This window comes from Anopheles aquasalis, chromosome 3 (genome assembly GCF_943734665.1).
Source record: "Anopheles aquasalis chromosome 3, idAnoAquaMG_Q_19, whole genome shotgun sequence".
Classification (NCBI taxonomy): Eukaryota; Metazoa; Arthropoda; class Insecta; order Diptera; family Culicidae; genus Anopheles; species Anopheles aquasalis.
Window position 1 is genome coordinate 50,591,229 of NC_064878.1, and position 27,722 is coordinate 50,618,950.

The 27,722-nt window shown below is 52.7% G+C and overlaps 1 protein-coding gene across 2 annotated transcripts in view; it reads left to right on the forward strand.

Moving 5' to 3' along the window:
- LOC126578642 (BMP-binding endothelial regulator protein) overlaps window positions 1-27,395 on the forward strand; it is a 57,636-nt gene extending 30,241 nt beyond the window's left edge. For both annotated transcript variants that reach the window (XM_050241432.1, XM_050241430.1), the window contains 4 exons: window positions 8,953-9,052; window positions 9,138-9,314; window positions 24,245-24,681; window positions 24,774-27,395. In XM_050241432.1, coding sequence (XP_050097389.1) covers window positions 8,953-9,052; window positions 9,138-9,314; window positions 24,245-24,681; window positions 24,774-26,084 — 2,025 coding nt within the window. In that variant the 3' untranslated portion in view covers window positions 26,085-27,395. The remainder of the gene's footprint in view (window positions 1-8,952; window positions 9,053-9,137; window positions 9,315-24,244; window positions 24,682-24,773) is intronic.
- Window positions 27,396-27,722: the final 327 nt, after the last annotated feature.

A 27,722-nucleotide genomic window follows, 5' to 3' on the forward strand; every position in this document is an offset into this window, starting at 1 on the left:
GCACGATTGCACGATGCCGGTGATGATTGCAACCACGGGGGGGAATTGGAGCAGGTCAGTTTGGCAGGGACCACACACGGTGTTCAAAAGAGACGCGCTCCAAGAGAGATAGAGCGCCGTGCAGTGCCGCGTGGAGCGCGATAAGCGCCGTCAATCGTCGTCCGCCGACACGGAACGCAAAACAAACTCCAGCTCGCGCGCATCGCAGTAGCCGGCCGGTGCCCAGTTGCCACGCATTGCTGCAGATGCTGCAGTTGCTGGTGGTGGTGGTGGTGTTGAGGGCGAGATTCTTGATCGGCAATCAACCGAAGAGGATTCTCCGGTCGCCATCGACCTTTCGGATGCAATTCCGGACGAGACAGCGCGATGCCGCCCTGGTGGCAACAACGAACGACCATGGCGATGATGATGATGATGATGATTGAGTTGGTCAACTGGCTCTACTCTACTCTAGGCCCCAGACAGCGGCAGCAGCGATCATCTTACATCGAGCGTAGACGGTGTGTGCAGAAAAAAGGGGGGAGGGCGGTGGTGGTTCCTCAGCACCCACACCCTACTCCTCCCCCCCCCCCACTCGACAATCTGATGGAGGAATTAAAATCTTTGCATACATTAAACACAATATTAGTATTCATCGGATGGAATGCTTCGTGTGCGCGCTCGCGCGCGCGGTGCGTGTAGCCATGCCACCCACCCCCTCCAGCCCCACCCAGGCCGACTACGAGGGAACTCCCTCTATCATTCTCTCTCTCTCTCTCTCTCTCTCTCTCTCTCTCTCCCTCCTTTCCTTGTCTGACAAGTCGCAGAGGAACCGCAGCAGGTAGCGCGAGAAGACTCCGAAGAAGGTTTCGCGAGGAAGCTCGGACCAGCTGCCCGAGACCAGAGAGAGACTCCGGAATTCCATCGTACACCCCCGCATCGGCACACTCCTTGCCTCGTGCAGAAATGCGAGAATGAGACGGAGCGAGAGAGAGAGAGAGAAAGAGAACTATTTTCCCATTTATTTTCGGTTGGTGGAGATGGAGGGTGGCGGCCACTAGAACCACTCTGGGCGTGCGTCTCGCTCGTGGGCCGCTGTGTCGCGGTGAAAACGGGAATTAAGCCGTCGCGTGTGAGCACAGAGAGCGTCGTCGCGGTCGCGCTGCGATCGTCACCACCTGTGTCTGTGAACCGGACCTTCCGTTCCGTCCCATTCCGTTCCGTTCTGCTTGGCGAGGGCCAAAGGGTCTCTCGCCCTCCCATTTCTTGTTTATTTATGTTGCCATGCTTCGTCTCCGTGGCCGTGTGTATGCGGAATTGCCTCGAATCGTTGCTCCTGTCGATGATTAGCGCGAGCAAGCGAACGCGCGCACACCCTCCACCGAGCCGGATTAGATTTCACTTCGCTGAGCATCACGCGCGGAACTCCGCGGATTCCGATGAGCCAGAGCGAGAGAGAGAGGGAGAGGAGGTCGTTGAAATGTATAACGCGGCCATTCGACACAGAAACGACGAGCGGCGGCGAGGGCATAAACATAACTCGCAGCCTCCTTTCCGAAACGCACAGGTGCGCACGGAGAAAGGATTGGTTTTCGTCCACGAGACACCGGCTGATAAGCACGTGCGAGTGCGAGTGAGAGCACATGCGCTAGAGAGAAAGAGAGACTGTATATCGTTAGCAAACAGCATCAGCAACACGACGGCACGAAGCTGCTGATGATGATGATGCTGATCGCGGGCGCGAGCTGCTGCCGTGGACCGAATGCCGATGCGGTAAACCGGTCCGGCGGGGAACGAAAGCAACGAAAAATGTTGCTAATAAGAGGCGCGCCAAGAAGATGAAGAAAAAGAAAAAGAAGAAGTAGAGGGAAGGGAAGGCGGGGGTTTATATGGCCGAGTGTTATTATACAATGAACAAGGTCGATAAAGGCCGTTCGCTGATGCTGTGGCGAATCGTTGTCGTCAGCTTGGTCGTCGTCAACGTCACTTGTGGTGGTGGTGGTGGTGCTGGTGGTGGTTGTTGTTGTGCAGACATGCGAAAGGTATGCAAGATCCGCTCGTTTCCGCCCATTCCCCCCTTCGCTGGTCGGCCTAGACCACCATTCCGCACCATCTCGCTTTCATCTCCATCTGCCGGTGCCCGGGAGACCGTCGATCGACTGGTCCGAAGGAACCGAACCCGTTGATCAACTACTTCTGCTGCTGCTGCTGGCGATGCTTTCTCTCATACGATCAGGCGACGTACGCGACCACGCGAACGAGCGATCGGATTTCGCATCCAGCACACTCCAGGCCGATTCGCCAAGGAAGTCCACGATGCTAGGTCGCAAGAGGTCACCTCTTCTGGTGGTGGTGCTTGTGGCACACACCTGCTCGCTCCACACCGGCAGCGCAGAGCCTGCGTGCGACCCGCAGCCATTCCCTTGCGAGTTGTTTTTTGGGGCGCGATTTATTGGTTGGGTCATAACATCGAAAATATGCTCTCTCTGAGCGCGGACGACATGTCGCGCAAAGTGGGTCAACGAATACCTTTTTTATGGGAGATTTCGGTTCCATTCTTCGTTTCATTCGTTTTTTCCGGGGTCTGTGATTGCTTATGCCGCTTCTTACAGGCACCTCAGGTGCGACACATTCCCGACTCGATACGCTCACTCATGATCTCATGATCGCCATTTTTTGCCCTTTCCTTGTTCTGTTTTGGGTGCTGTTGCTGCTGCAATGCCGAATGGCCAAGTGAAATGCAGCAAAGCCATGGTTTGCGTGGTTATTTACTGCGGAACGGAATCGATGTACTTTCGGTTCGGAAATGGCCGATAATCCGCCATAAACTTTTGGCATAACAAGATATGAGAACAGCCAACAGGAGAGTGGATTAACCTCAATATGTTTCGAAGCCTGTTTTAGGCCGTTTCGCATGGTGATGCAGATTCGGTGTGCTTTCGGGGACAGATTGTTGGGACAGTTTTGGGTCTCAGGCATTGGGGTCTCATGAATTGCTGCTCATCTTACTCAAGGAGTTTGCATTCATTCGCATAAACCAGTACTCCAGCTACTCAACCACACATCACAGGGCCTATCCGCTGGTCCGCTTTTGCACACAGAAAGCATTTGCCTTTGATTAGGAGAAGGAGGGTGGCTCGATGTTTTCGCTGTTGAGAGCGTGTGCACATGTGTGTGCAAACGCATCGCATCATATTACGCCGATGGCCTCGCATCGCGTCGCGTTGCCTTGCCTGCGCTTCACTCCGTCATCGGCGTAACGATTAATGATTGACGTTGATGAATATTGTATGAAAATAAATAAATTTTCGTAGAAAGTCATTTGCATAACATGGAGCGCGCGCATACACTGCTGGACCCGCGCGAACTGGAACCTGAAGGAAACATGATGACAAGCGAGAGATAGGGAAGGCGAGAACCGAAGAAAGAGAGAGAGAAAGGCAAGCGAAATGGGAAGGAAGGGTAAACATAATTTGTTTGAGCAAAAGGCCAAGACCTCTCTCCATCTCTGTAGCTCTCTCTCTCTCTCTGTCTTTCCCTGCCTCCCTGTTTTTTTTTGCTGCTTTAAAGATCTGGTGAAGGGTTGGTGAAGGCAGTTGCGCGCAATGTGAAGGCCATGCCTTCACCGGACGCGATGGCTATTTTTAGCACAAAACTGTCCTCCCTATCTGCGAGGCACTTTCCATTTCCGACGTCGTCGTCGCCGTCATCGGTCAGGTCAGGAGGGATTGGCAGTGAAATTGGACCCCAATCCTGTGCCCAGGGGCATCAACAGTCACCGGAAGGACAGGCGCTGATCCTGCCTGATGATCCGGGAAGTTATTAGCGCCCAAGCCCCAAACGGTTTCGAGAAGGCAGAAACGAGACACGTCGGAGTGCACGCTGCCTGCCGCCACTTGGCAATTAAACCGTTCGGTATGGCATTCACAAGTTGATCTAGAGAGCGTGAGCGAACCCTTCGACGACTTCACCACTCCTACACAGAGCACTCGAGCGAGTTCCCCTTCATAACGGTTCCGCCGTTGGGTTGCGCTGTTGATGCAGGTGACCTCCTTGGTAGTGTGCGAGAGAGACAGAGAGAGAGAGAGGGAGCTTTTGTGGTGAATCGATGGACGTCTCGGGATTGAATTCCATCGCCAACTTGCGTGCGCTCCAACCGAAGCAAAGTTCAGTGTCAAGACTGCCAAGACGATTTATCATCGACGGCATCGACGATCGAGGATCACATTACTGCTGCTCAGTCTGACGGTTACCGGTGGAAATGCCAGTCTTCGTAATCGATTAGATCGTCGAAACTGGACGTGGACTGTGGAGGAACAGAACATTTTTTGCGGGAGGGGATTGTGACCGTGAGCCAAGTGGAGGCGCATGGTAGCTGCAGCCGAAAAAGCTTTCTCCGCTAATCCCAAACCCTAAAAGGCCGCGCCCAAAGAATGCGGACATGTTAAGCTACTTTTTAAGATGCTCCTGACAGGCGAATCCGGCCAATGTTTTGCATTTCACCACCGAAGGAAGGCCTAGCTTTTGTCGAGGATTTGGCTGACTGCCTGCACGCGTACTGTATGTCCGTGGAGGTCACCGGAAATAGTCGAAGAGTCGAAACGGTTCTGACCAGCATAAATCATGCTGCCTTTCAACTGGGTCACTGCTCAGCTCTCCAAGCTGCTCCAAGCGACAGCTATGCTGTTGCTCTTTTGCTGAGGTTTATGAATGCTGCACTTGCTGCTGCTACTGCTGCACACCACTGCAGTATACTTCCGGCATCGGATATCCTGAGACGGCCACGTCGCTACGCATACGCGTGGTATCCGTGTGCGAGTGAAGAGGCGCGAGAAGTGAAATTTAAATCCATTTTACAGAACATAAATAACCGCTCCGTTCGCAAAGGACTTTCAAGGCGTTCTCTGCGAAAGCTCTTTCGTACTGGCATGGGGTGGCTCGTTGGTTGGCTGGCTGGCTGGCTGGCGAGTCAATACACTTAACGGAACGGGATTTTCCTTCTTTCTTCCCACTTCTCGGGAGTTCCTTTCTGGAGGTTGCAGATGGGTGTGAGCGAGCGCACATATCGCACAGTGGAAACGACGAAAGCTTTTATACCTTGCACCCCCTCCCACGGGGGGCCTAATGGGTTTCTCAATCCTCTTATTGTGCGCCCGGCACGCACAGTTCTGCAGCAGGCGATGCACTCTTGCTCTCTCCTTCTCTCTCTCTCTCTCTCTCTCTCTCTCTCTCTCTCTCTTTTTTTTACTATCTCCTGCATTCGTTCGACTGCATCCTATACAATATTTACGACAGCATTAAGTGTATTTATCGTCCGGACTCGACCGACACCGGATCGCTGCTTTTGTCCTTTCCGTTGTCCGTTTCCGTGGTCGTGGTGTTGTTGTTATTGCAAAAAATGAAAACAAATGACATCGAGGTTAATTCGTTTATCAAACGAGCATCCAGCAGAAAGCATAATGCGCTGGGCGTGCTGACCATTGCGGGATAATGGCTTCGTTTCGTTGGATGGCGGTATTGAAACGAATGCAACCGGACCTTTTGGCAGAAATCCCTTCTCTGCGTCGCCTGCGTTGTCGCATCAGCTGTCAAAAACATCAAATACAATGCAAGCAAGCGTTGCAATTTGCTACCTTGCGACGTGGAAGCTCCGTTCCATCAATTAACATATTCCGATCCCTCCCCTTCAATGTCAATCATAAATGCGTGCGTGCCTTCCAGCTATGGGGGGGAAGTTACAGTCGCTTAAATCGAATGTTAATGGACCACCTAGCGCGCTAGCTTCAACAGATTCCCCTTTCTGCTGCACCTGCGACAAAATCGGCCAACAACGGAAGGGCTCTAATCTCCCTGATATCGCGGATTCAAATCAATATATCCAGCACACCGGCAGCGCAACCTGCGTTCGGCCTCAGGCAAATCGAGGTGCAAGTGTGGCGCCGGACACACGCATACACACAGTTACACCGGCAATTTACCGATTGTTTTCCCTACTTTCAATTGCCTTTTTGCCGCTGTCGCTCCCCCGGAGGCGAGTGATTGCATTAGCACGAGCTGGCGCCAACTCGCACCATCGCGACACTCCAAAACCGCATGCGATGCGAAGGGCCTGGGAGTGGAGTGGAGTGTAGGTGAAGGCAGGGGGTGCACAAATTCATTTTTTGTTGTTGTATCGGGGGACCTGTGTACACACAAACACACGTGAGTGGCACGATGAGTTCGGCCTTAACTGATACGATTGTTTTGCGGTGTAGCCACTCCCCTCGGCTCCATCCAAGCTCCATCACACCGGAGAACGAATCCGGGGAGGGGCGGCTGGTGTCCCCGCGTAATGAGATGGTAAAGATAGCAATCCCGATCGACGCCACGGCTGGAACGCTGGAACGCTGGGATATATGATCTGCATTGAAATGACGCTAATGGCGGCGACGACGGCGACGGCCAAGTGATGGTGGCGCTGGTCTAGTGGCGACGCGATTAGTTTCGCACGGTAGCAGCCCCCCCCCCCCCCACCGTGCCACCATTCCTCCCGTGATTTGATATGGTCTGTCGACGCCGCGAGCTCCGGTGACTCCGATGGTGACGGCGAACTTGGTTCGCGCAACGTGGCTTGTGATAGCCGGTCGGCGTATTAATAGTGCGCGCCACGCTATCCGCCATCCACCACCATTTTCACGTTAATGATAATGATGATGTTGGTTGGTTGGTTGGTTGGTTGGTTGGTGACGATCATCGGAAACGTCCGTTGATGACGCGCATCGTGGCGACGACAACGGACAACGATGTTCAATCGCACTCTCCGTCTCTCTCTCTTTTTCATGTCGCTTCGATCACGACGACCACGATGATGATGATGATGATGATGATGAGATACAAGTACGATTAAACTCACTTAAAGTGACGGCTTAATAGCTACCTCACGTCCTCCCACTACCAGCAGCAGCACCTACGGCCCGGGGGAGCGACACAACGGCACCTCCCAGCACTCGGCTCGGCCTAAACTGTCCCAACGTTGCGCCGGTTGCACCGCACCATTCCGCCTTAACCTTTTCGCGTTGCAACCGATTTCGATCCGATCGGAATAGCTCAACCACCGGTCCACCAGCCAGTCCACCCCTTCACCGGTCGTTGGAATTGCAATTAAGGTGTCGGCGTAATTTGTGGCGCAAAACCTCCACCGCCGAGGCTGAGTCAATCATAACGGTAGCTGCCTGTGACTGTGGCAGCGGCAAAAAACATTCTAAATCATGTAATATCAAATCTAATAACATACTCACTCGATGAGTTCGAGAAAAAAAAAGAGAGAGAGAGAGAGAGAGAGAGGCAGAACGTTGCAATTAACCGATTTGTCGGTTTCGTTCGTCCGCACGAGGATCGCGCCAGCGGCAATTAGCTCCCGCAAATTGACTCCCGCCGATGCGCCGACTGTCCCAGGGGAGGCGGTGAGATGCGATTTGTGGCGAACGAAATCCTGTAGATCCGTTGCCATTTTTTTTCTTCTATTTTTATCATCGGCAATGGAGCGACCACTTGGGATTGTTTCGGATTAATCCGCCACGAGCTGGATCGGTTTATCATGGTCTGACGCGTCGCGTAACCGCAAACATATGCAACAGTATCTGGCATCGTGTGCCCTAATCGCACCCGGGCACACAAACGTACACAATGGGGGTTGAATGTCGCTCCGATGTTGCTTGTGTGTTACTTCCGGCTTTTTTTTTTTGCAATTTAACTTCCTTTCTCCCCATGGAGTTGCTCGTGATGGCGGTCAAGTTTATGCTGCTGCACGGTCCCCCTCCACCCCCGGGGCGAGCGTTATCAGTGAATTGCAGCCTCGTGCCACGGATCCTGGGATGCTGGACGCCGTTTCGGTGTCGGTGGTTGATTATCGCGCTGACTGACTCGCTGGCCGGCTGTCCATCGCTTTGTTACTCGCTGGATGTCAAGTTCGATGGCGCCTAACGAAGCTTTTTATTTGCTGATCGCCCGGGGGGAGGAAGTTTCGATTTTGCACGAAATCCGGTGGCTCTCTCACGCGCTCTCATTGCCATTCATTGGCAGTGGACGTGCGTGGAATTCACAAAGAAAACGTCGCGGGATGCGCCTTTCGGTGATCGCTCCAGTTTTGGGGTGGTCGATTGAATGGAAACGGAATCGCGTCACGACGAAGATGTTGTCGTGGGGCAATCGTTTTTGGCAATTACTTCCCGTCCCACGCCAGTGATGTGCGAGGAATTCAAATTCCATATTAGACGAACGGAACATCGGTAGTTTTCGGATTGATTTTGCCTTGATGCACGTCGGAATGAAAGCTGGAAGTCGAAGAATTGAATTGTCTTTCGTTGGGCATCAAAAACCATAAAAGAACCCTTCACTCGAATTATCGTAAAAAAAAAAAGTTAGCGAGGCAGAAACGCTTAACCAGCACGCTTATCGTGCAGTAACTGTTAAGACGAGACTGGAATGGGACCGGCAGATTATCCCGAGACAAACTTTTGGCTCGTAAAACGGTACGACCGCCAGGGGGGGGGGGGGTCCAATGATGCGTGGAGCACCGTTTCGTACGGCCCAGGACTGTCTGTGCCAGAGAACACAATTCATGTTGCCCAACTACCAAAGGGAACTGGTCCGGAAACTGGAAGGCTTCCAGTTTGCACCAACGGACGGGACAGCTTTTGAAGAGGTGCCAAAGGCGACCACCGGCGATACTGTTACTGGCCGCTCGGCAGTTTTTGGCAATGTGAACCAAGGCCTGCACGGTGCCCTAGTGCTCCGAATGATTACTTTACCGTGTCGCTAGTAATAACATCCAGTATGGCGCACGATGGCTTTAACATTCTTATATGACGGAAATTTATGGTTTTTGCGCCTGGTTGGATGTAATGTTACATCACTGTTGACCTGTAATGACCTTGGCCCACCAGAATCCAATCTCCAATCCATCTTCTCTTCTGATCTTCCCTTCCCAAACAGAATGGCTTCGTGGAGTGTGAACAGCAGAGCTGCCCGGCGGTCGACGATTGTTTCGTGTTGCAGAAGAGAGATCCGGAGGCGTGCTGCGAAAAGTGTATCGGTAAGTCTGCTGGTGCTGGTCCAGTGAACCTGAAATTTGTTTCTCAAACATCTCATTCTCTCTCTCTCCCTCTCTCTCGTTGCAGGATGTTTATTCGAGGGCCGGCACATCGACAGCGGTACCGAGTGGACCGATTTGGATGATCCCTGCATGCACTACAAGTGCGTTTCCGGTGTGGTCACCCGGTCGGAGATGAAGTGCTACACGCCCTGCTCCAATCCGATCGCACCCCGCAAGGGTCAGTGCTGTCCGACCTGCTTCGGTAAGTAGCTCTTCCATCGCCAGATTCCTATTCTCATCGCTCAAGGTCAGTGCGCCATGGCGATGGCGGTGACTCACGCCACGGTCATCATCACGCTCCTTGGGTGGTCGATCGCCCGTCGTTAAGGTCGATTAGCGTCTCCTTAGCGCCACAACGCGCGTCCCGGGTTGTGAACCATTAAACCATCGCGAGAAAGATGCGTTCCGAGAACCGTGGCGGATGGGTCGACGTCGGACCACGTCGGTCAATGTTCTTAGCACCTTAGCGCCGGCATAAAGCCAGAGGCCAGATGGTAACCGTGGGGCGGCTAAGCTGAGCAAGAATGTTTGATCGCTGTCCAGCAACAGGGACAGCATCAACAGAGAGCGTCAGCGATAAGGAGCAGCAGGAGAAGGTACTCGAAAGGGGGAAGAAAAGAAAGAATTCCTTCTCGTCTTCCACGTTGTCGTGGCGTCGTGGCGTCGTGGACGAAGCGTATTCCATCCCACGCTTTCCCACCGAACGGGCTCTCTAATCACTAATCCACGGGAAATTTGTTTGTCTCTTGGGCTCTTCGGTTCCTCGGTTCGGAGCCATAACAACAGCAACAACAACTTGTTGCTTGCCCCTGCCGGTCTGCTGAGACACATTCTTCTCCCCCTCCACCCCCTGGGAGTGCTCGGAATCCATCGATCCATCACGATCCGGAGTCGATGATTTATGAACCCGTTCTCAGGCAGAGGTTAAGACGGACTGCTTATGCCCTCATTGGTCTCCGCCCAGAACATTCCGGCGGCCGCTGATGGGAAGAGAGGGCACTCTCCGCAAGCACATGATTGATGTCCTGCGGTCTCGCCTGGACCGTGGACCATTTCGTGGCCCTTTTATGTCATCGCAACCGCTGTCGGTCCGGTGGTCGGTGTTTAACCTCCGTTTTGTATCACTTTTGTTTCAACTTCTCGCACGTTCCACGCCGTTCTCATTCGGCTCGTTTGGGGGGGAATCCGAACCGATCACGCTTGATGGTTCAATCTTTCCCGCGGGATCCCGCGGTGGAGGCTGCTCGAATGCTGGCAACCGGGGGCCCAGGTATCAAATCTCCAGACGCGAAAAGGAACACACGCGATGACGCTCGATCGCGTTTTCTTCGTCCGGTGTGTATGTTTTTATGTTGATAATTTTATGATTTACTGCACCCTGGGTGGTCCCCCAAACAACAACTACAACAACAACAAAAAACACGAGAAAGAGAGCACCACTTTACCTGCGGTGTCGCCATTTCGGTTGGGATTTTCGGGGCGAATACCTTTCGTGATCCTCTGTGGCCGCTTCTCCGGGGGGGGGGCTAAGAACTGAACTTGCAATGTTCCACCAGCGTTACTGCGATTGAAACTGGACAGCCAAAGGTTACTTGGATTGCAATATATCAAAAAGTGGAATAATGACGATTCAGAAATCCCTTTTCAAGGAGTTGTTATACATTTTTGAGCCCCCGAGAAGGACACTTCAACAATGTGAGTAGCAAATAAACGACCGACTGGTACGAGGATCAGACCGGTGGTTCGCTCGCAGCAAACATTATGAATTTATGGACTCACCGTGTCCATACGCGATAAGATCGAAGTCCGCGAGCACTCTAGTGACCACACACCAGCGTCACCAGGCCCGCCAGCGTGGCGACAAGGCTCGGGCTCGCGCAATTTATGACCCCGCTGAAGAGTGCCCATTACGCTGGCAATAAATTTAAATAATAAAATACAAAATCCAAACATTTTAAGCAGAAGCAGACGATCGACGACCAACCGACGAAGTCGACGAAGAGTAATTACCCACCCACCCAACCCACCCCCAATCCGCCCGTCCCTTTCGATCGATCGATCGATTGATGGCGAAACACTTGTTGCGAAGTAATTATACACATTTACTATGTTAATGTCCGCGCTCGGGCACTCGCGCGCGCGCCCCTTCTCGAGAGTAAGATCCTGAGCGTGAGTGAAGGATACGTTATTTGATCGCGATCATCGAACCGCCGTTGGTTGACGGTTGCTGCTGATCGATGGATCATAGCAGCGGCAGCAGCAACAACTCGTGATCGTGGAAATCAATTTGTGATAAATTAAATCAACACCTTCGACTCCTTCCCGCTAGCTCGCTCGACGGCGATCAACACGATGGTGTGTTGGTGATTATTTTTATTTTAATTTCAACCCTCCACACCCACCCGTCCGGTTCTATTTCTCCCGCTTTTGACCCAACCGATCAGAGCCTTTTTGCATAATTAGTAGTGGGAAGTCCGGTGTCAAGCAGGCAGATGCGTCCAGCTTGTCCTGCCGGAGTGAGGAATGAAACCTCAAACCGGGGGGAGGATCGTGGGGTTGGGGTTGTAAATTTTATCACCCTGCCAACTCGTCAATTGGTCAATCGACGGGCGTGTTCCGGGCTAGCAGTGCCAAATGGTTTCGCAGCGAAGCAAGCGAAGAAGGCCTTGGACGTCCTTAGTATCCTTTAGCAACGCAGCGACCGCTCCTGGCCGCACTTCCTGGAGAGTACGAGGGATTGAGAGGGGGTGCGGAGATGGACGGTCGGAGGGTTGGTTAATAAGCTGGCACAATTTACGATAGCGCTCGTTTGCCTTTGAGATCGCGCTATAAAAATGTCGTATTTACATAAGAAATCTCTTTCGCGATAAAATATCTTTCGTTGCGACCGACCGGCCGTTCGGTGTTGGTGTCTGTGTGCGTATGTGTGAGGTGGCGCGCGCGTGCGCTCGCCCGTGGCCAAAGAGGTGGTTGGCAGAGAAGGATGAAAGGGGGGGGGGGGGAGGGGAGGATGGAACAGCTTAGACACTTTCTCCCCCACACACCCCACGGCTGCATCTTCAATTTGCATCCGCATCAGTTCGCGTTCGCGCTTCTCTGATGATAGTTCCGGACCATAATGGACCAGGGATGGGGGTCAGTACGCGCTCAGAGCGATAAAGTGTTCCTCCGGGAGCTTGTCCCCCCCCCCCCATTCGGTTATTGTGGCATCTATTATCAAGTTCAACGGATATGTCGGAGGTCAGATGCCTTACCCAATGGTCCCCTCCCCAAGATGTTCGTGTTAGAAAGTGCGAAACAAGCAGCGAAGGACAATCGTAATCGTGTCCTGAATCCGTCCGCAATCAAATGTCACGGCCAAGGAACAACCAATTCCAATTGAATGAGGACGCCCGCAATGCCTTAGAGAACAGACTGTGCTCAAGACAAGACAATTGTGTATGAACCCAAGTGAGGCCAAGGTTGGAGGTCTCCACGACGCCCCTCCCCCCGCCCAGGCCCAGCACAATGAAGTGATCTATCCAAATTGATACATCAAAAGCACGACCAGGGCCACTGGCGCTCTCGAGGTTCGTTTCATAAATTATAAGCCCCCACTACACTCTTTCCTTTCCATTCTCATCTAACTCCTCGTGAACTCGTGGCCGACAGCCCACACTTTTTTCGGGGGTCTCCTCCAATTTGTCATGTTGGCCTCTACCACCACCTTGATCTTGGTAGACAACAGCAGCAGCAAGACAGAGAGAGAGAGCGCGGCAGACACGCGGAGGATCGATTGAGTGCTCGCTCAGCAAGCTGGTTCTATAATTCCAACATACCTTTCTGATCGTATCGACCGAGACCGACCAGATGAGATGTTCTTCTTTGTTGTGGTGGCGCCCAAGGGGTCACCGCATCATCATCCGGGGACTCTGCTGGATTCCTGTGTTGTTTCTGATCATTTGGTTGTTATTGCTGCTTCCCAGCCCAGTCTCCATTCCTATGACTCTTAGGGGCTGTCAGGTTAATTTGACTATGATTTGTCTAGCAGCAGCAGCAGCCGTGTTGCCCTTCCAGCAACCCCGTTGCGATCACCTCCTTGGGCCGGACATTCCATTCGATTCGATCAAGAGGAGGAGGAGTCACTGGGCCGCTTATCGCTCAAACGAGATCTTAATTATATGCTTAATCTAGAATTAACAAGCGCATTAGTATACGAATTGGGTCGGCACCCGGGAGGCGGGGGTGATCCCGTTCTCCCCTCCCCCAGGTACATTGGATCATCCCTTAGGAATCTCGAACTTCACCCTCTTTTGGAATTCATTTCGATCATCATTCGACATCCAGGATATGCCACGCAAGATCTGTGGCTCCGTTCTCGAGGGATAGTCCATGCTAATCGACTCCCCTGACCAGGAGGAGGAATTGATCGATTCGTGTTGGCTTCGACGACGACGACGACGAGTCCCTCCCTTTGGGGGCTCATGATTTATCTGCCAACACATTCCACTCGCCAACGACACAACCAAACAACGACGCGACGACAACGATCAGCCAGCGATAGAGTGATCATTTCATCGTCGTCGTCGTCGTCGTCGTCGTCGTCGTAGTCGTCGTCGCCACAGCGCGACGATTATCAAGATGTTTTGCCGAAAACGTGCACCAAAGGGAGACCGGACCGAGGGGCGGACGGACGGAGGCGAACACGACCTTGACGCGACGCGGAATTCCTGGCACGCTAATTTATGCGCGATAGAGGAAGCGAAACAAAAAAAAAGAAAGAAAAACAATATATTGGGGAATCATGCAATGGAGGGGGTGTGTTCGTGGGTGCGTGTTTTGTCACTCCTCCCCCTCACGAGAGGCTCACGAAAATCCGGAATCCACGGCTCTCTCTCCTCTGTCTGTCTGTCTCCTCGCGACCGAAAGACCGAAGATCGAGATCGCTAGATAGGCTGTTGATGTTGGCCATCATCGCGACGATCCTTCCCTTGTTTGCTCGCTCGATCGAGCGATCGATCTCGATCGCCGATGAGACATTGGCCGTAATTGAAATCAACTCATCTAACATAATTGGATCATAACTACCGCGCCCCGCGTGAGAGGCGGAGTGACGAACGAACCTCAACGTTTCTGCGGCCGCTGCTGCCGATGATGATGATGATGAGGCTGATTTGCTGCATTAGCATCGGCCAGGGCGGCGTGGTAAGGATGTGATTAATGCAGCAGATGCCGGGCGGCCCATCGAAGGCGGCTTCTCGGTCCGCTGATTATGATGGGATGTTCTCTTCGCCTTTCAGATCCCAAAACACACGCGCGCGCGCACGGGAAGAATGAAGAACTGACCGCTTCTCATCCTGGGCGGTCTCGGTCATCCTGGGCGGCCCCCTCCAGGGGGGGATCCTTTTGCGGTTGCTCCCCTTCTTGCACAGTGCCTGCGGCCAATCTGTCAGTTATGCTTGGACCGCACACCGTTCTGGCGGGCTTCGGGCGTTTTTTTTTTTTTTGGTTGGTAATCTGCGGTGCAGAACTGTGTCCGGAAGAAAACAAACAACCGATAAATAACTGGCCAGAACAACAACAACAACAACGGAGCAGGAACAACCGATTGTGACCCCTCCGAACGGTGATTGTGGATGCTTTTGCTGCGGCCAAACGGTGATCGAGCTAAGGAGGCGGTGGAATTCTGCATTCTTCTTCGGCGAGCGGCCAAATTATCCCTTTCTGGCCCTGTCCCCCGTCCCCCCCTCCACGGGTACCGTTTTGTGTGGCAACATATTCGGACATGGGAAAAAGGGATCCACCAGAAATTGGCCATCCGTCCACCCGGGGCCTTTTGTGCATTAAAATGTTAATAACGAAACGATGCGAACGATGTGAGCCGCTTTGCGAGCGTGCCTGCAAGCGGATGCCTTTTATGCTTCCCTTTCGCCCTGCTCCCTGCGATCGGGGATGGCTTTTGGGTGGCCGATTCCGCCGACCTTTTCCGTCGTCATCGTCGTCGTCGTCGTCGTTCGGTGATGGATGGGCGTTGCGCTCCGTCTCCGCGCGCGCTGTTGTGTATGTTTTAGGGGGACGGATTCGAATCGATTTTATGGTGGAACCCCTCGCATCCCCTTCACTTCAAATTGGTCTGATTCACCGACAAATCGACCGGCGGTGCCCTCTGTAAGAGAGAGAGAGAGAGAGAGCAGAGCTACCGAGAGACGGACACGGACCGTGATTGAGTCATAAAGCAATTCCCGAAGATGCTGAAGAGCAGCAGCAACAGCAGCAGCAGCAAGGGACCCTTGACCGTCCTTTCGTTCTAGATACTTCTCGCGTGCCCCCTTTCCTCACTCCCAGGTTTGTGTGTGGTCCTCTTCTGGACTCCTTGGGCCAGACATCATTAGCCAGAGGCCACGCACGGTCGCTTCGTTTGGGCTTCGTTACCTGCGTGCACAGCGGCGGCTGCGGCTGCGGCTGCGTGGCCTGGGATCTGCCAATTAGGCTATTGGTTTAAGCGTCTTAATTATCGTCTGTGGCTGTCTGTATACGTGTGTCTTAAAACCATCGAGAGATGCATCGTTAAGTGCCTATTGTTGGTAGGCCCCCCGTGCAGAGAGGACCTGAGACGGAGGCATTTGACTTCATGTGGCTGTTGATTATGATTTTTATTGACGTGGAAAGCATTGACCGCCCTTCTTCCACCTGACCGGAGCGGAGGTAATCATGGCCCTGAGGAGGCCGGGTGGACTGCATTCTTGCACACTCTGTGTTCGCTCTGCTTCTCTTTCCTCTCCCTTCCCCGTGCCCCAGATCAGGTCCGCCCGAAGCCAGATTATCATTTATAACCGGAACCACGCGTGACCATGGGGCACCAAGATTCAGGAAGCGTGCAAGTGATTGCACAACGTGAGCCGCAGCCGTCCAGTACTTGCGGGCCAGTTAGTTTGAATAAAACTACCGTCCGTGGTCCGTGGTCCGCCCGTGTTCTCGTCCGTCGCTTTCGGGATCTAAATTGAATACAAATTACCCCGATTGATGGCGGTTTTATCGTTATTTATGCTCGAGCCCAGCTCACGGGAGGATTCGAAATCCATTAACCACCGGCGACGACGACGACCGGGACGACGACAAACGCGCCAAACCCTCGGAATCATTTGTTTTCCCGCGCCGTTAATGAATGCAAATACCCTTGGCTTAGCCACGGCGGTGCGGTTCGCGGATCCACTCTCGCGTAGCGGAGCGGGGGGGGGGGGGGGGGGACGATCGCGACGAGGAACTCCCCGGAGGTAGATGAAAGCGGGCGCTTTTAGTGGCCGCACACACGCATCATCGGTCGTTCGTTGGTTCGATCGGTGTTTGCAAACGTCGTCTGTCGCTCTCTTTCTACCAGGTCTCTTTGGTCCCTGGTCGATGGTTTGTTGTGTTGTGTTTAATCCCGCGATATTAATTTGTTTTGGCCGAGCTCGGTGGCTTCCGGAATTTAAATCATTGCCGCTTGCTTGCGGACCACGAGAAGAGCGCTGCCTGCCTGATGCCGACCGTCGTGATCGTTGGAGGGCTTAGGGGCCAGTTGGTTGATGGATCCGATGCGGTGCGGGTTTTTGGGGGGTTCGTTCCGGTTGCTTTTAGGCGGTTGAATCCTGTTGTGTGCCGGGATGGATTGCTAAATGCCACCGAGCAAAGCGGAGCTCCCCGAGAGCTCTATAAAGTTATTCAAATTCAGATCGCTTGACCGATCGCCGGTGAGAACCGACCTAGATATGGTCGTTTGCAATGTTGTTGTGTTGGCTACCGTGGAGTGGTCTGCAACTTTCAGCAGCAACAGTGACAACCAGTGGGTTGCTTTTGTGTTTCAGAAACCGGATTGCAACAATATTCTATAAATACCTGATAGTGAACAGAGCAAAAACAGCGTCATGGTGAATACAATCGCATATACCATTTGGAAGTAAAACAAAAAAAATCTACAGAATTGACCGTAGACTAAAGATAGAGGTAGAAACGACTTTATTAATCCTTCTTGAGAATAATTTTTCAATACAATATGCATAGATTTTAACTACAAAATAGGGTTTATCCTCATGTTTAATCTATCTTGGAATAAAAGGCTTCTGAAATGTTGAACATCTTTCCAGCATTTCATTCGTAATTGCTTTCTCTGGTTATTTGGGGCTGGTATTTTTTATCAGTAGCCTGCAAAGAATTATTATCAATAATATCCAAATACATCCACGAGATTATGCTCCTTGATCTCGATCTGTTCTCCAAGATGATCTGCATAAGAACCGATCTGGAATTGCTTCTAGTGGTCACTGAATGTTTCATCGCATCCTTTCTTGACGCTAATACTTCAGTGACCTCCTCACCTTCTGTTTGGTCTCGATCCTGTGGTCGAAATGAGAGTTCTCCTTCGAGCTTCTCAGCGGAATCCAAGATCCGCTTTTAGCACCAAAAAAAAAGTGATCGAACTTGTGTGGCACCGGCAGTATTTTCCGGCTTTTTTCGGGTTTCGAAAGACATTCCCAAAGACACACGAGGCCCGATTCCACATCTCCCCCGCGGGAGGACCTAGTACCGAGCCGTTAAACTCCCACTGAAGCCGGTTTTCACGCTGCTCGATCAACACCATTTCATCGGTGGCCCAATGGTGGTGGCCGGATCGAGCGAGCGATCTGCACCGAACGAAAGCCACAGCCACAGCCGCGATCCTAACTGTCAGCAGAAGGAAGCTGAGCAGAGTGGAGGGTGGGTGAACCAGGTAGCCATAAAGCTTGATGATCGCACACATGTTGATCTTTTTCGGGGTGAAATTTATTGAAATCCATTTCGGAAAAGCATTACGCATTCCAACCGAGGCATTTGGCATCGTGCGGCTGCTGGACGAGCGGCAGGTCCCCACACCGGCCAGAGAGACAGAGAGAAAGAGAGACAGAGAGAGGAGAGCTAGAGTGAGGTTCACCTTTTTTCCCGAGTCGCGAGTGGCTGTGCCAAGGCCATAGGCCTCGTCGTCGTCGTCGTCGTCGTCCGCTTGTTGTCGACTGGGTCTTATCTGGGGCTCACAGCTGCTGCTGCTGCTGCTGGTGCTTGCCTGGGCTCCAGCAGACTGCTCGACGTTCGCTGGCATTGATAAGCCCCGTAAGCCATCAGCTCCAGCTCTCGGCTCGCTCACCAGGTCGCTCACCAGCGTTCTCTTTTCTTCCTACGCACCGGGTCCGGCGGCCTCGCCGTGTCTCCACGATGGCTGGCGAAGCACAGCATCATCACCATCATCACCATCATCATCCACGGCTGCGGCTGCGTGAGCCAGAAAATATGAATTCATAAAGGGTTATACACTTTTAATGAGCGAACACAGCGAACCGGTTGGCCGGAGATTTTCTGCCTTTTTTTCGTGTTGTTTACCGAACTGAATTACTCCACCGGACCAGGCCGGGCCGGGCCGGGACCGGGGGGTTCCGATGCTGAGCATAAACACACTTCGGACCGGAGACCGGAGTGTCAGTGGATCGGCAATCGCTTTACGCAATCACGGAGTTGGAGGCCTCGCCACACTGCGTCAGCTTTATGCTGCTGTGGTGTGCGAGGGAAGGTAAAGTGATCGTAAATGAAGCAAAACAAATCATAAACTAGCCGTCACTGCCGTCGCCTCCGTTTGGTTCGACGATGACGATCGCAAACCAGAGCATGCATTTGACATAAACTGAACGCAAATTTGATTCTCGTTCGAGAGAGAGAAGCCTGGTGATCGATGGCCAGTCTGGCCAGCTGGAGACATTTGCCGAGAGTGAGCGAGCGAGAGACCTACCGCAACATTTGGCGTTCGGCGCATAAAGTGCAGCAGCAGTTCATTGGCCCCATCCCCGGATCCGTTTACGCTTTCCGCTTCATCAGCATAACAATAATCCCCCAGGGGGGGGGGGGGTGGGGGGGGTGCAGTGTGAGCCACAAGTGAGCTAAAAGTCACGAAACTCATTTGTCGGGCACTCCATCTCGAACCGACGATCATCATCAGCAGCAGCAGCAGCAGCATCAACGTCATCTCCAGCCCAGCGTCATCGCCACCGGAGCATAAACGGAATGTCAACATCGCGGATCGCGGATCGCGGCTCTCAGATCGCGCAAAGTGGCACGCACGTCGCTGTGGGCTGTTCTGGGCCGCAGATAAAAGGCGAAAGTGACTTGTTGTTGTTGTTGTTGTTGACCGCAACTCTTTCCTTTGGACGTAGCAGCGGAGTGTGACCTGTGGTGGTCGATCCAGTGGTCACACACGAGACTAGCGCAAAGTGGAATGATAAATTTTGGCTCATAAATAAAGAACAAATTTCGGGATTTAGCAAACACCTACCTATCTCTCTCTCTCTCTCTCTCCCTCCATCGTGGAAGTGACAAATATTTTGTTAGGTGAGCGCGACACGAGATCGCGTCGATCGCGGATGTTCTGTTGCTATGCTGGAGGTTTAGCGAGGTGATCGGACGGTGCAGCAGGTTATCAGAGAGAGAGAGAGAGAGAGAGAGAGAGAGAGAGCGAAAGAGAGACAGCAAATGAGAGGTAGAAAGATGGGAAACAGAGTGAGAGAGAGAGAGATCTCGTGGAAGAAATTAAATATAGTGACCAATGGTTTGTTGATACTAAAAACGAGAACGCGGAACGCGATCGCGAACAGAGACGGTTGGCCGTCACGATCACCTGTTCCCGGCTGTTTTGAGCATCAGCTGGGGGGTTTTCGGAGCTGATGGTGGAGCAGCAGGTTGGCAGCAGGTTTACTCTTTGGGGAGGATCCGGAATCCGGACAGAACTGCCTTGAATAGAAGCGCGATCGCGAAGAAACCAGACATAATCCCTGACCAGCATCTTTGCGAGTGTGTGGATGCTGGACACTGTCAAGAGGCGAGTGATAATATTTTATCGTTAACGAGCACTGTGGTCCACCACAGACCATAGCGACAACAACGACGACGACGACGACGAGAACGACGCGCTGATGATGCTGATGATCGGTGATGGTGAAAACAAACCGCGGCACCGGGGCGCGATAAGTGAAAAAGTCTTCACCGTCCCGAAAAAATGGCGACCTCGAGTCGGTGTGGTCGGAACAGTACCGCATTCCTCTCGAATCGCTGCGCTGTGCTGCGGATGAGGTGTTAAGCGATGATCGCGACAAGCGCGTGCCATTCTATCCTTCACCGGATAGGTCACCGGTGCGGGACCTTCAACCTCCACGAGGCCGATGCGCGATTCGATTTTCGTGTCTTTTGATCGAACATCTTATCTTTTCCCATCACCGCGACCACGATAAAGCCACAAGTGGTCTAGTTGTGTTGTGGCCTCCGCGAGGCGTCACTTCAGAGTGGTGATCATCCTTCTCTCCTCCACGGGATCGCTAATTTATGATAAACATCTCCATAAATGTGATAAAAAATCAAATAATTCTCCATCTGCGAGCGTGCGCGCGCGCGCGCGCGCTCCTTGCCACCCTTATTGGCATCAAGACCAAAAGACAAAACAAATTATGTGCCTCCCTCAACGGCGGGGCAGGCAGGGAATGGAATTAATTAGGCGTGGTACGAGGCGACAGCGCAACTCTCATCGAGCTCATAAGTTTCGGGCCGTCATCGTCACATCGACGCCAACGCGGCGTGTTCTTGATCTGTCGCCGTTGCGCGGCCATTAGAAAAGATCAGAGGGTCCGTCCTTTTTTCTGCCCCCCCTCCTCGCTAGGGCTTCCTCAAACTCAAAACTATCCCAAAATGGATTGAGCAAAAAAAACGGAGGTTCCCCTCGGCGCGAGAGGGAAGCGAAGATGAGCTCCACCGGGACCGGGATAGTCTGGTGTGGTGTGGCTTGTCCCCGGTCCCTGCCGCTCCCTGGCACGGATTTGTGACCGGATTTGCGAATGACAAATTATAATAACATTAACATATTTCACGCATTTATGGTTTCGTAAAGTGTGTTGCTTGTTATTAAATCACTTTATTTCGCGGATCCGATCCGGTGGTGGTCTCTCTCTCTCTCTCTTGGGATCTCGTGATCAGATGAAGATGAAATGCCTGTCCCTCCCCCCCGGGACAGGCCACAGAAACCGGTCAAATTGTGCCATCGTGGCCGATGCAGCTTTGCTGGAGAGAGGATGAGCAGGAGGAGGAGGCTTTTATTTCTTTTTCGCTCCACCACCACCACCACCACCACCCTGACCTCTGCCTGCGGTGGTCAATTCTCCGATTTCATAAGTTAATCAGACCATCAAATCACTGCGCGGGAGTGACCGGCGCTCCACGGTGGATTGTTTGCATTCCGCGACCACCGATCGGCCGGGCGAATGGGCGGGATCATTGGTTCGCATTAACCACCGTGTGGGGTCGTTCCCCACTACTCTTGCTGTTGTTGGGCGATAAAACTTAAGAGAAAGAGAGAGAAAGAGGATTCCAACACGGGGGGGGGGGGAATGAAATAAAAATGTCTTAAAAGCACGCCAAGGTCCACGGAGCGCACGGAGCGAACAACACGTTCTCCTTGCGCAACTTTAAGAATTCAACTTGAGCTGAAGAGGCTGTAGAAGAGGAAGAGAAGGGGAGCAAGGGGAATCGCAACAAGTTTTCGGCAGGCAGTGGGAGGTCCCGATAAATCCTGCGCGTCCTGCGATCAGGATCACGCGATCAACGCATTCCACCTAGAGCGATCGTCGCCTGCAGTTTGCTGGGTCCGTGAGCAGCTTCTGCTGCGGTGCGGTATTTTAATTGCTCCAGGACCTCTGACCCGGACCGAGTGACACTCAGGTTTTTCGGTGCAAACGCATTGGCTACCTGACGAAGACCCGAAAACGAAGAAGAAGCGCCAGCAAAAAACATACCTTTTATTGTGTGCGGTTCCGCGCGAAACATTGTTTCACATTTCGCGTGCGATCGATCGCGATCGTCGTTCCCCCTCGCTTTTTTGCGTTGAAACCCCGTGGAATGAGCCAATTCACCGGACGTAACGGAACGTCGGGGAAATGAAGTAATGAAAAACCTTTAAAAGCATGTCTGGCCATTCGCGGTCATCTTTGTGGTCATCGTTCAACCCAAGAACAGAACCGAGGACAGAAAGGAGCAGAGAGAGAGAGAGAGAGTGCGGCTGATAGTCGGATGCGGCCAGCAAGATCTTTCGGTTCTTGTCTTTGGCCTCGGCTGCACTCGACATACACAATGGGGCGGCCGGCGGTTCGGCCTCTAGAACGTGAAACATGCAATTAAGATATAAAGTAAAAATCTGTTCCCTCCGTCGGTGGCACTGTCCAGCAGCACTGGCACTGGCACTGGCACCGGCAGTCTCGTGGTCTCGTCTCAAAACCCATTAAGCAGGCCACCTGAACTGAACTGGCAGCAACTGACCGCGGACCCGGACCACAGCAACAGCACTGGTGACTGCCTGCCAGCTTAAAGACAGGAGCAGCGTTGGCCAAGGGAACAATCAAATAAAGAATGGCGAATGGCGATTCACTGGGGCCAGAACAAACCGACCGAGCAAAAAGCGGAAAGCGGAAAACCATTTCCCAGGCCCGAGGAGCTGGACCACTGCGTGAAACCACCCGTTCCCGGTGGTCCCGGTGGTCTGATGCGTTACTCACGACCCGGACACACACCGGAGGGGGAGGGTTTAGTGACTTGTTCCGTGGATATTCCGGGCTCCGGCTACGGCTCCGGTGTGGTCCACCCGGTTTTTGCGCGAAAACATGCTGCAGGCCCTGGTTGATGTGCAGTGTACCTGTCTTCGTAGCACGTAGCGAGCAGACGATCCTGCCGTTCAGTTGTGTTCTTGTTACAGTCTATTGTTTCAGGCAGTCCATAAAATACCTTAATGGCCTCTTGGTGGGGGGGAGTAGAAGGGGTTGGAACACACATGCGAAGACGTGGATTGGGATTGTTTTGAGGCCGAAAGCGTTCTCATTTGCCTTTCTGTCAATTGTTTCCCCCCCTTTTTCCTCAGCTTTTGCTAGATGCCAAGAGGGGGGGGAGGAGGGACAGTCCTTCTTCTTGATCCCAAAGCCTGCTCTGGTCTGGAGCTTCTGCTTCTGAGCGATCGTAAGTTTGTGAATGGAAGCCACGAACCTGTGGCGAGCCAATCAGAAGGAATGTTTGCGTGTCTCTCCTGTGGTCTTCTGGTGTGGGTAGTCCGGAGCCAAGATTCGAGACTCTGCCCACTTGTACCGCTTGTGCTCGAGATCGAGAAGTTGTTCCATTAACGGCTATCACGGCTATCGGAGAACACGATCACGGTCCGGGATGCCTTCATCCAGCCAATCCACGTCAGACGTCGGTGCCAGTTTGTTGAAAATCCGTTGCGCAGCATCACAAGGAAGGCTACTGGGCTTTCTGCTGAACATCGGAGAGAACCTGAGTCCTGAGTCCGATAACAATGACCGGGGATGCGGTCTAATCCTTAATTCTTCGTTTGACGTGTGATGAGCTCACTCTCTTCCTCTCTCCCTCCGGTCCTCTTATCTGTCACAACAACATCAAAGTAAGCCTCTCGCATCATCGCCAACGAGCCGCCAATTTAACGGCCTACTAGGTGCAGGTTGAGGTTATGGTATTCGACAATTACTTCCTGCTCCATGCCGCCGCCGGGCTGGCATTGGAATTCGGTGCGAAATGAAGGCTGTCAACCCGGTTCGTGGAGTCCCCTTTTGAGGAGGAGGATTGACAATTGGGCACCCCCCCCCCCTCTCCCCTTCCCGGACCCCTCGGAATGTCAATGGCAGTTCTCGGCCTGTGTGGCCTTGACCAAATCTGTCAGCGACCGAGTGAGCGAGCGCGCGCTTCACTCGTGCGCCACCGGCGACGATTATAAAATCGATTTAAATTAGATGAAGATTGATTAGTCTGAGCTCCGGGCGACACCTGGCGAGACCTTCATGACACCCACACGCGGTCGCGTGTCGTTGTGTCCCCCCCGCCAGAGCAGCAAACATTATGCAGAGCGCGCTTGTGTCTCGCATCCCAGCGGTCCTGGCCGGCTGCTGTCTTCGTAGAACTGACTTTACAAGCAGCTGGCGGATCGTTTACATTTATAGGTCCCCGGAACAAGCTGACATTGAACATTGGCCCCCCGTTTGTAAAGGCCACTCACACCAGGAAGTAATTATTTCTCATGTTCGCACTCTCTCTCTCTGCATTTCCTCTTTCCAGGATGCCAACTAAACGGCCAGAAGGTACTCGGCGAAGCGACACTGAGTGAGGATCCGTGTGTCAAGTGTACCTGCGCTGGCCATAAGCTGACCTGCACCAAGAAATCCTGCCCAGTGCTCCAGTGCCCGTTGACGAAACAAATCCGCACCCCGGGCGAATGCTGTCCACGGTGTGGCGAACGTCGCGAAGAGATCACCAACGGTTCTCCGATGTGTATCCTCGGGAAGTTGGTCAGTTTTACGGGCGACACGTACCGTGGGGATCACTGTTCGGATTGTACCTGCCGTAATGGAACTTCGGTGTGCCACAAGAACACCTGCCCGATACTGGAGTGTGCGATCGAGGATCAGATGCGAGAACCGGGCGAATGCTGCCCATCCTGTCCGGTACCGGCGGAAATCCGGAGCACCTGTACGAATGCCGGCAAAGTTTATCAGGTACGAAATCGTGACCGCGATCAGTAGATCACCTCTCAAGTGCTCCACTAACAAAACTCTGTTCTCTCATTGCATTCTTCACGCGCACGCAGAACAACGAAACGTGGAGCCTGAATGCGTGCACATCCTGCGAGTGCCGTGCCGGTGAGGTACGCTGCGCCAACATCCAGTGTCCGAAGCGAAAGTGCGGTCCAAACGAGTCACTCGTCCGCTTACCCAACGAGTGCTGCCCACAGTGTGTCGAAAGTCCGGGCGTTTGCACCGTGTTCGGTGATCCACACTACAAAACGTTCGATGGTAACTTCTACAGCTTCCAGGGTTCGTGCAAGTACCAGCTGACGGCGGACTGTGTTGGGCATAGTTTCTCGATCCGCGTTACCAACGATGCCCGGATGACAAAGTACAGTTCGTGGACAAAAACGGTCACGTTGAAGCTGGAAGGGGTGAAGGTGAACCTGGGCCATCGGATGCGTGTTAAGGTGAATGGAACGCGAGTGGAGCCACCGTACAAACTGGCCGGCACGCTCGACATCTACCGCAGCGATGACAACACGGAGGTAATCGTGGAGACGGGGCTCGGTGTGAAGCTGTCCTGGGATGGATTCAACTTCATCCAGGTGCAGGTACCGACGGTGTACAAGGGGAAGCTGTGCGGTCTGTGCGGTAACTACAACAGCGTCTTCCGGGATGATCTGTTTACCCGGGCCGGTCTCAACATGACGCACAACGTGTGGCGCTTCGCCCGTTCCTGGGCCGTCGGTGGTCCGAAAGCGTGCACGCGGCAGCGCAAGAACGAACTCGGCGCACGGCACCCGCAGTGCAAGACGAAGAAGTTTTTCACCTTCTGCAAAGCGCTCCGGACGGCCGAGGTGTTTGGGAACTGTAACTCGCTACTGAATCCGGACAATTACTTCGAGTCGTGTAAGTTCGATATGTGCGAGTGTCCACACCGGCAGTGTTACTGTGACAGTATGGCAGCGTACGCGCACGAGTGTGTCCGGCAGGGAGTGCAGTTGCCCGACTGGCGTACACTCACCGGTTGTAGCCGGAATGCGACGATTGGTGCATCGGCAGGATCTGCCGTAGTGGCGCAGATGCAGAAGCAAATCCTCGAGAAGCAACAGCAGCAGCAACAGCAACAACGCCATCACCGTCTGAACGGCATTAACAGGAACGCGATCCATCGGCAGACGAAAAAACCACGGAGACCAGCGAAGCAGCTGGAACCACAGAACCAAGAACCTCTCCTCCAGCAACAGCAGCTGCAGCACCAGCATCCGCAGCATCACCGTCGGATGCATCACCATCAGCAGCAGCAGCAGCAGTTGCTGTTGCAGCAAAACGTTATCCCGGTGCGCCCGGTTAGCGGTAACCGTCGGACACCGCCACCGTTGCAGCGCTAGAGCTTCTCCTCGTTCCTCGTTAGCATCTAAAAGCGGGGGCCGTGGGGCACCGGATGTCCCATAGAGTCGCCCCGATCGCCTGTCCTGCTTCTTTTTCCGTTTCCCTTTTTTACGCCTTATCAGTTTCTCATCGAATAAGTGCACCCCCATCCCAAATCCCCCCCAACCCCCCCCAACCCGCCAAGATTGTACATATTAGTTAGCATTAGCCGGCGACGCACGCACGCACGCACGCATCCCCCCTGGGGCCCTTGGTGTGTCTCTCTGTCTCTGGGGAGCCATTAATCTGAATCTGAAATCCCAGTGGAAATCTCAACCGCAACGCACGCGGAACACGTCGTGTTCCGTCTTTTTTTCTCTCTCTCTCTTTGAGTTGCGATCCTTGCAGCGACCGCGATCGCAGTTGCCATTGCTTCTCCAAGCAGTAGCCATTGCTTTACGAACCGAGAGGGGGGTTGTGTAGGTTTAAAGTGCGTGCGTTTCAGTTCTCTTATCACTTTCCACGTTTTACTTTCATTATATTCTCTTTTGTTTTACGTGAACAAACTTCTATTATTTTTTTTTTCATACTTTTCGATACTTTTTGATACGGCTTAGTAACTTTATTATTACATTTTTAAACGACTCATCGGCGGTACACAGTGCGAGTACAACTACTGTTCGAAGTAACTATTACTATCATTAATTAATTTTAACATTATTATACCTTAGCTGAGCTCGGAGTTCGTTAGCTCGCCGATCGCGGACGCAAACGAATTGTACTTTGTAGACGAACGAACTTTACTTTTTATGAATCCATTACTATTTGTGACATTCATCAGTATTTATTTCCTGCTCCCCCCCCCCCCCCCCCCTCCCGCGAACTGGAATTGGATTACACGTCGCAAGAGTAGGGGCAAAGGAGAAGGCCAGAGTGGAAAGGAAGAGCAGAGAGCTACACTATAGTTAGTGCAAGGATTAGGTATAGGGCAAAGAGACGAGTGATGCGTGGAAGGAAGTACTACCAGAGGAGGGGACTAAGCATAATACCATACCATGTCACATGCATACAGACACAGACAGACAGACAGACAGACAGACAGACAGACACAGCCATTTCTCTTTGGGGCTTCCGGTGTTACAGACGATGAACAATCCGATCCGAGAGTTGCCAATTACCGTAGACTAAACACCGCAAAACGACCGGAAATGGACCGTATCCTGCCGCGCGTTGCTACAGATAGACTTCAACAAAACAATTCAATCCACACATTCCACCAACTCCGAACCTTTCAACTCTTCTGGACAAACACACAATTAGTCTCTCTCTCTCTAACAATCGGGAAAAAAACATTGAAAATACTCTTCAGTGAACAAACAGCACACGCCCCGTCTTCGAGTAACAGATCCACGACAAAACGACCGTGATGCGATCCCTCCCCGGGGACAAAACAGTACAGACAGACACGGCAAACTCCAGGTCCAGTGAAAAAAGTAAAAAAATGAAGTAATGTGTAGCGGTTAAGGATTTTAGGTAGATAAGGTTGCAGCGCAGGTGTGCAGTACGCGTAGGAACAACAGGGAACAGCAGCCGCTAGCAGGCAGAATGTTGTTGTTGTTTTTGTTGTTGTGGTATATACTTACAATGAGGTAGCGGAA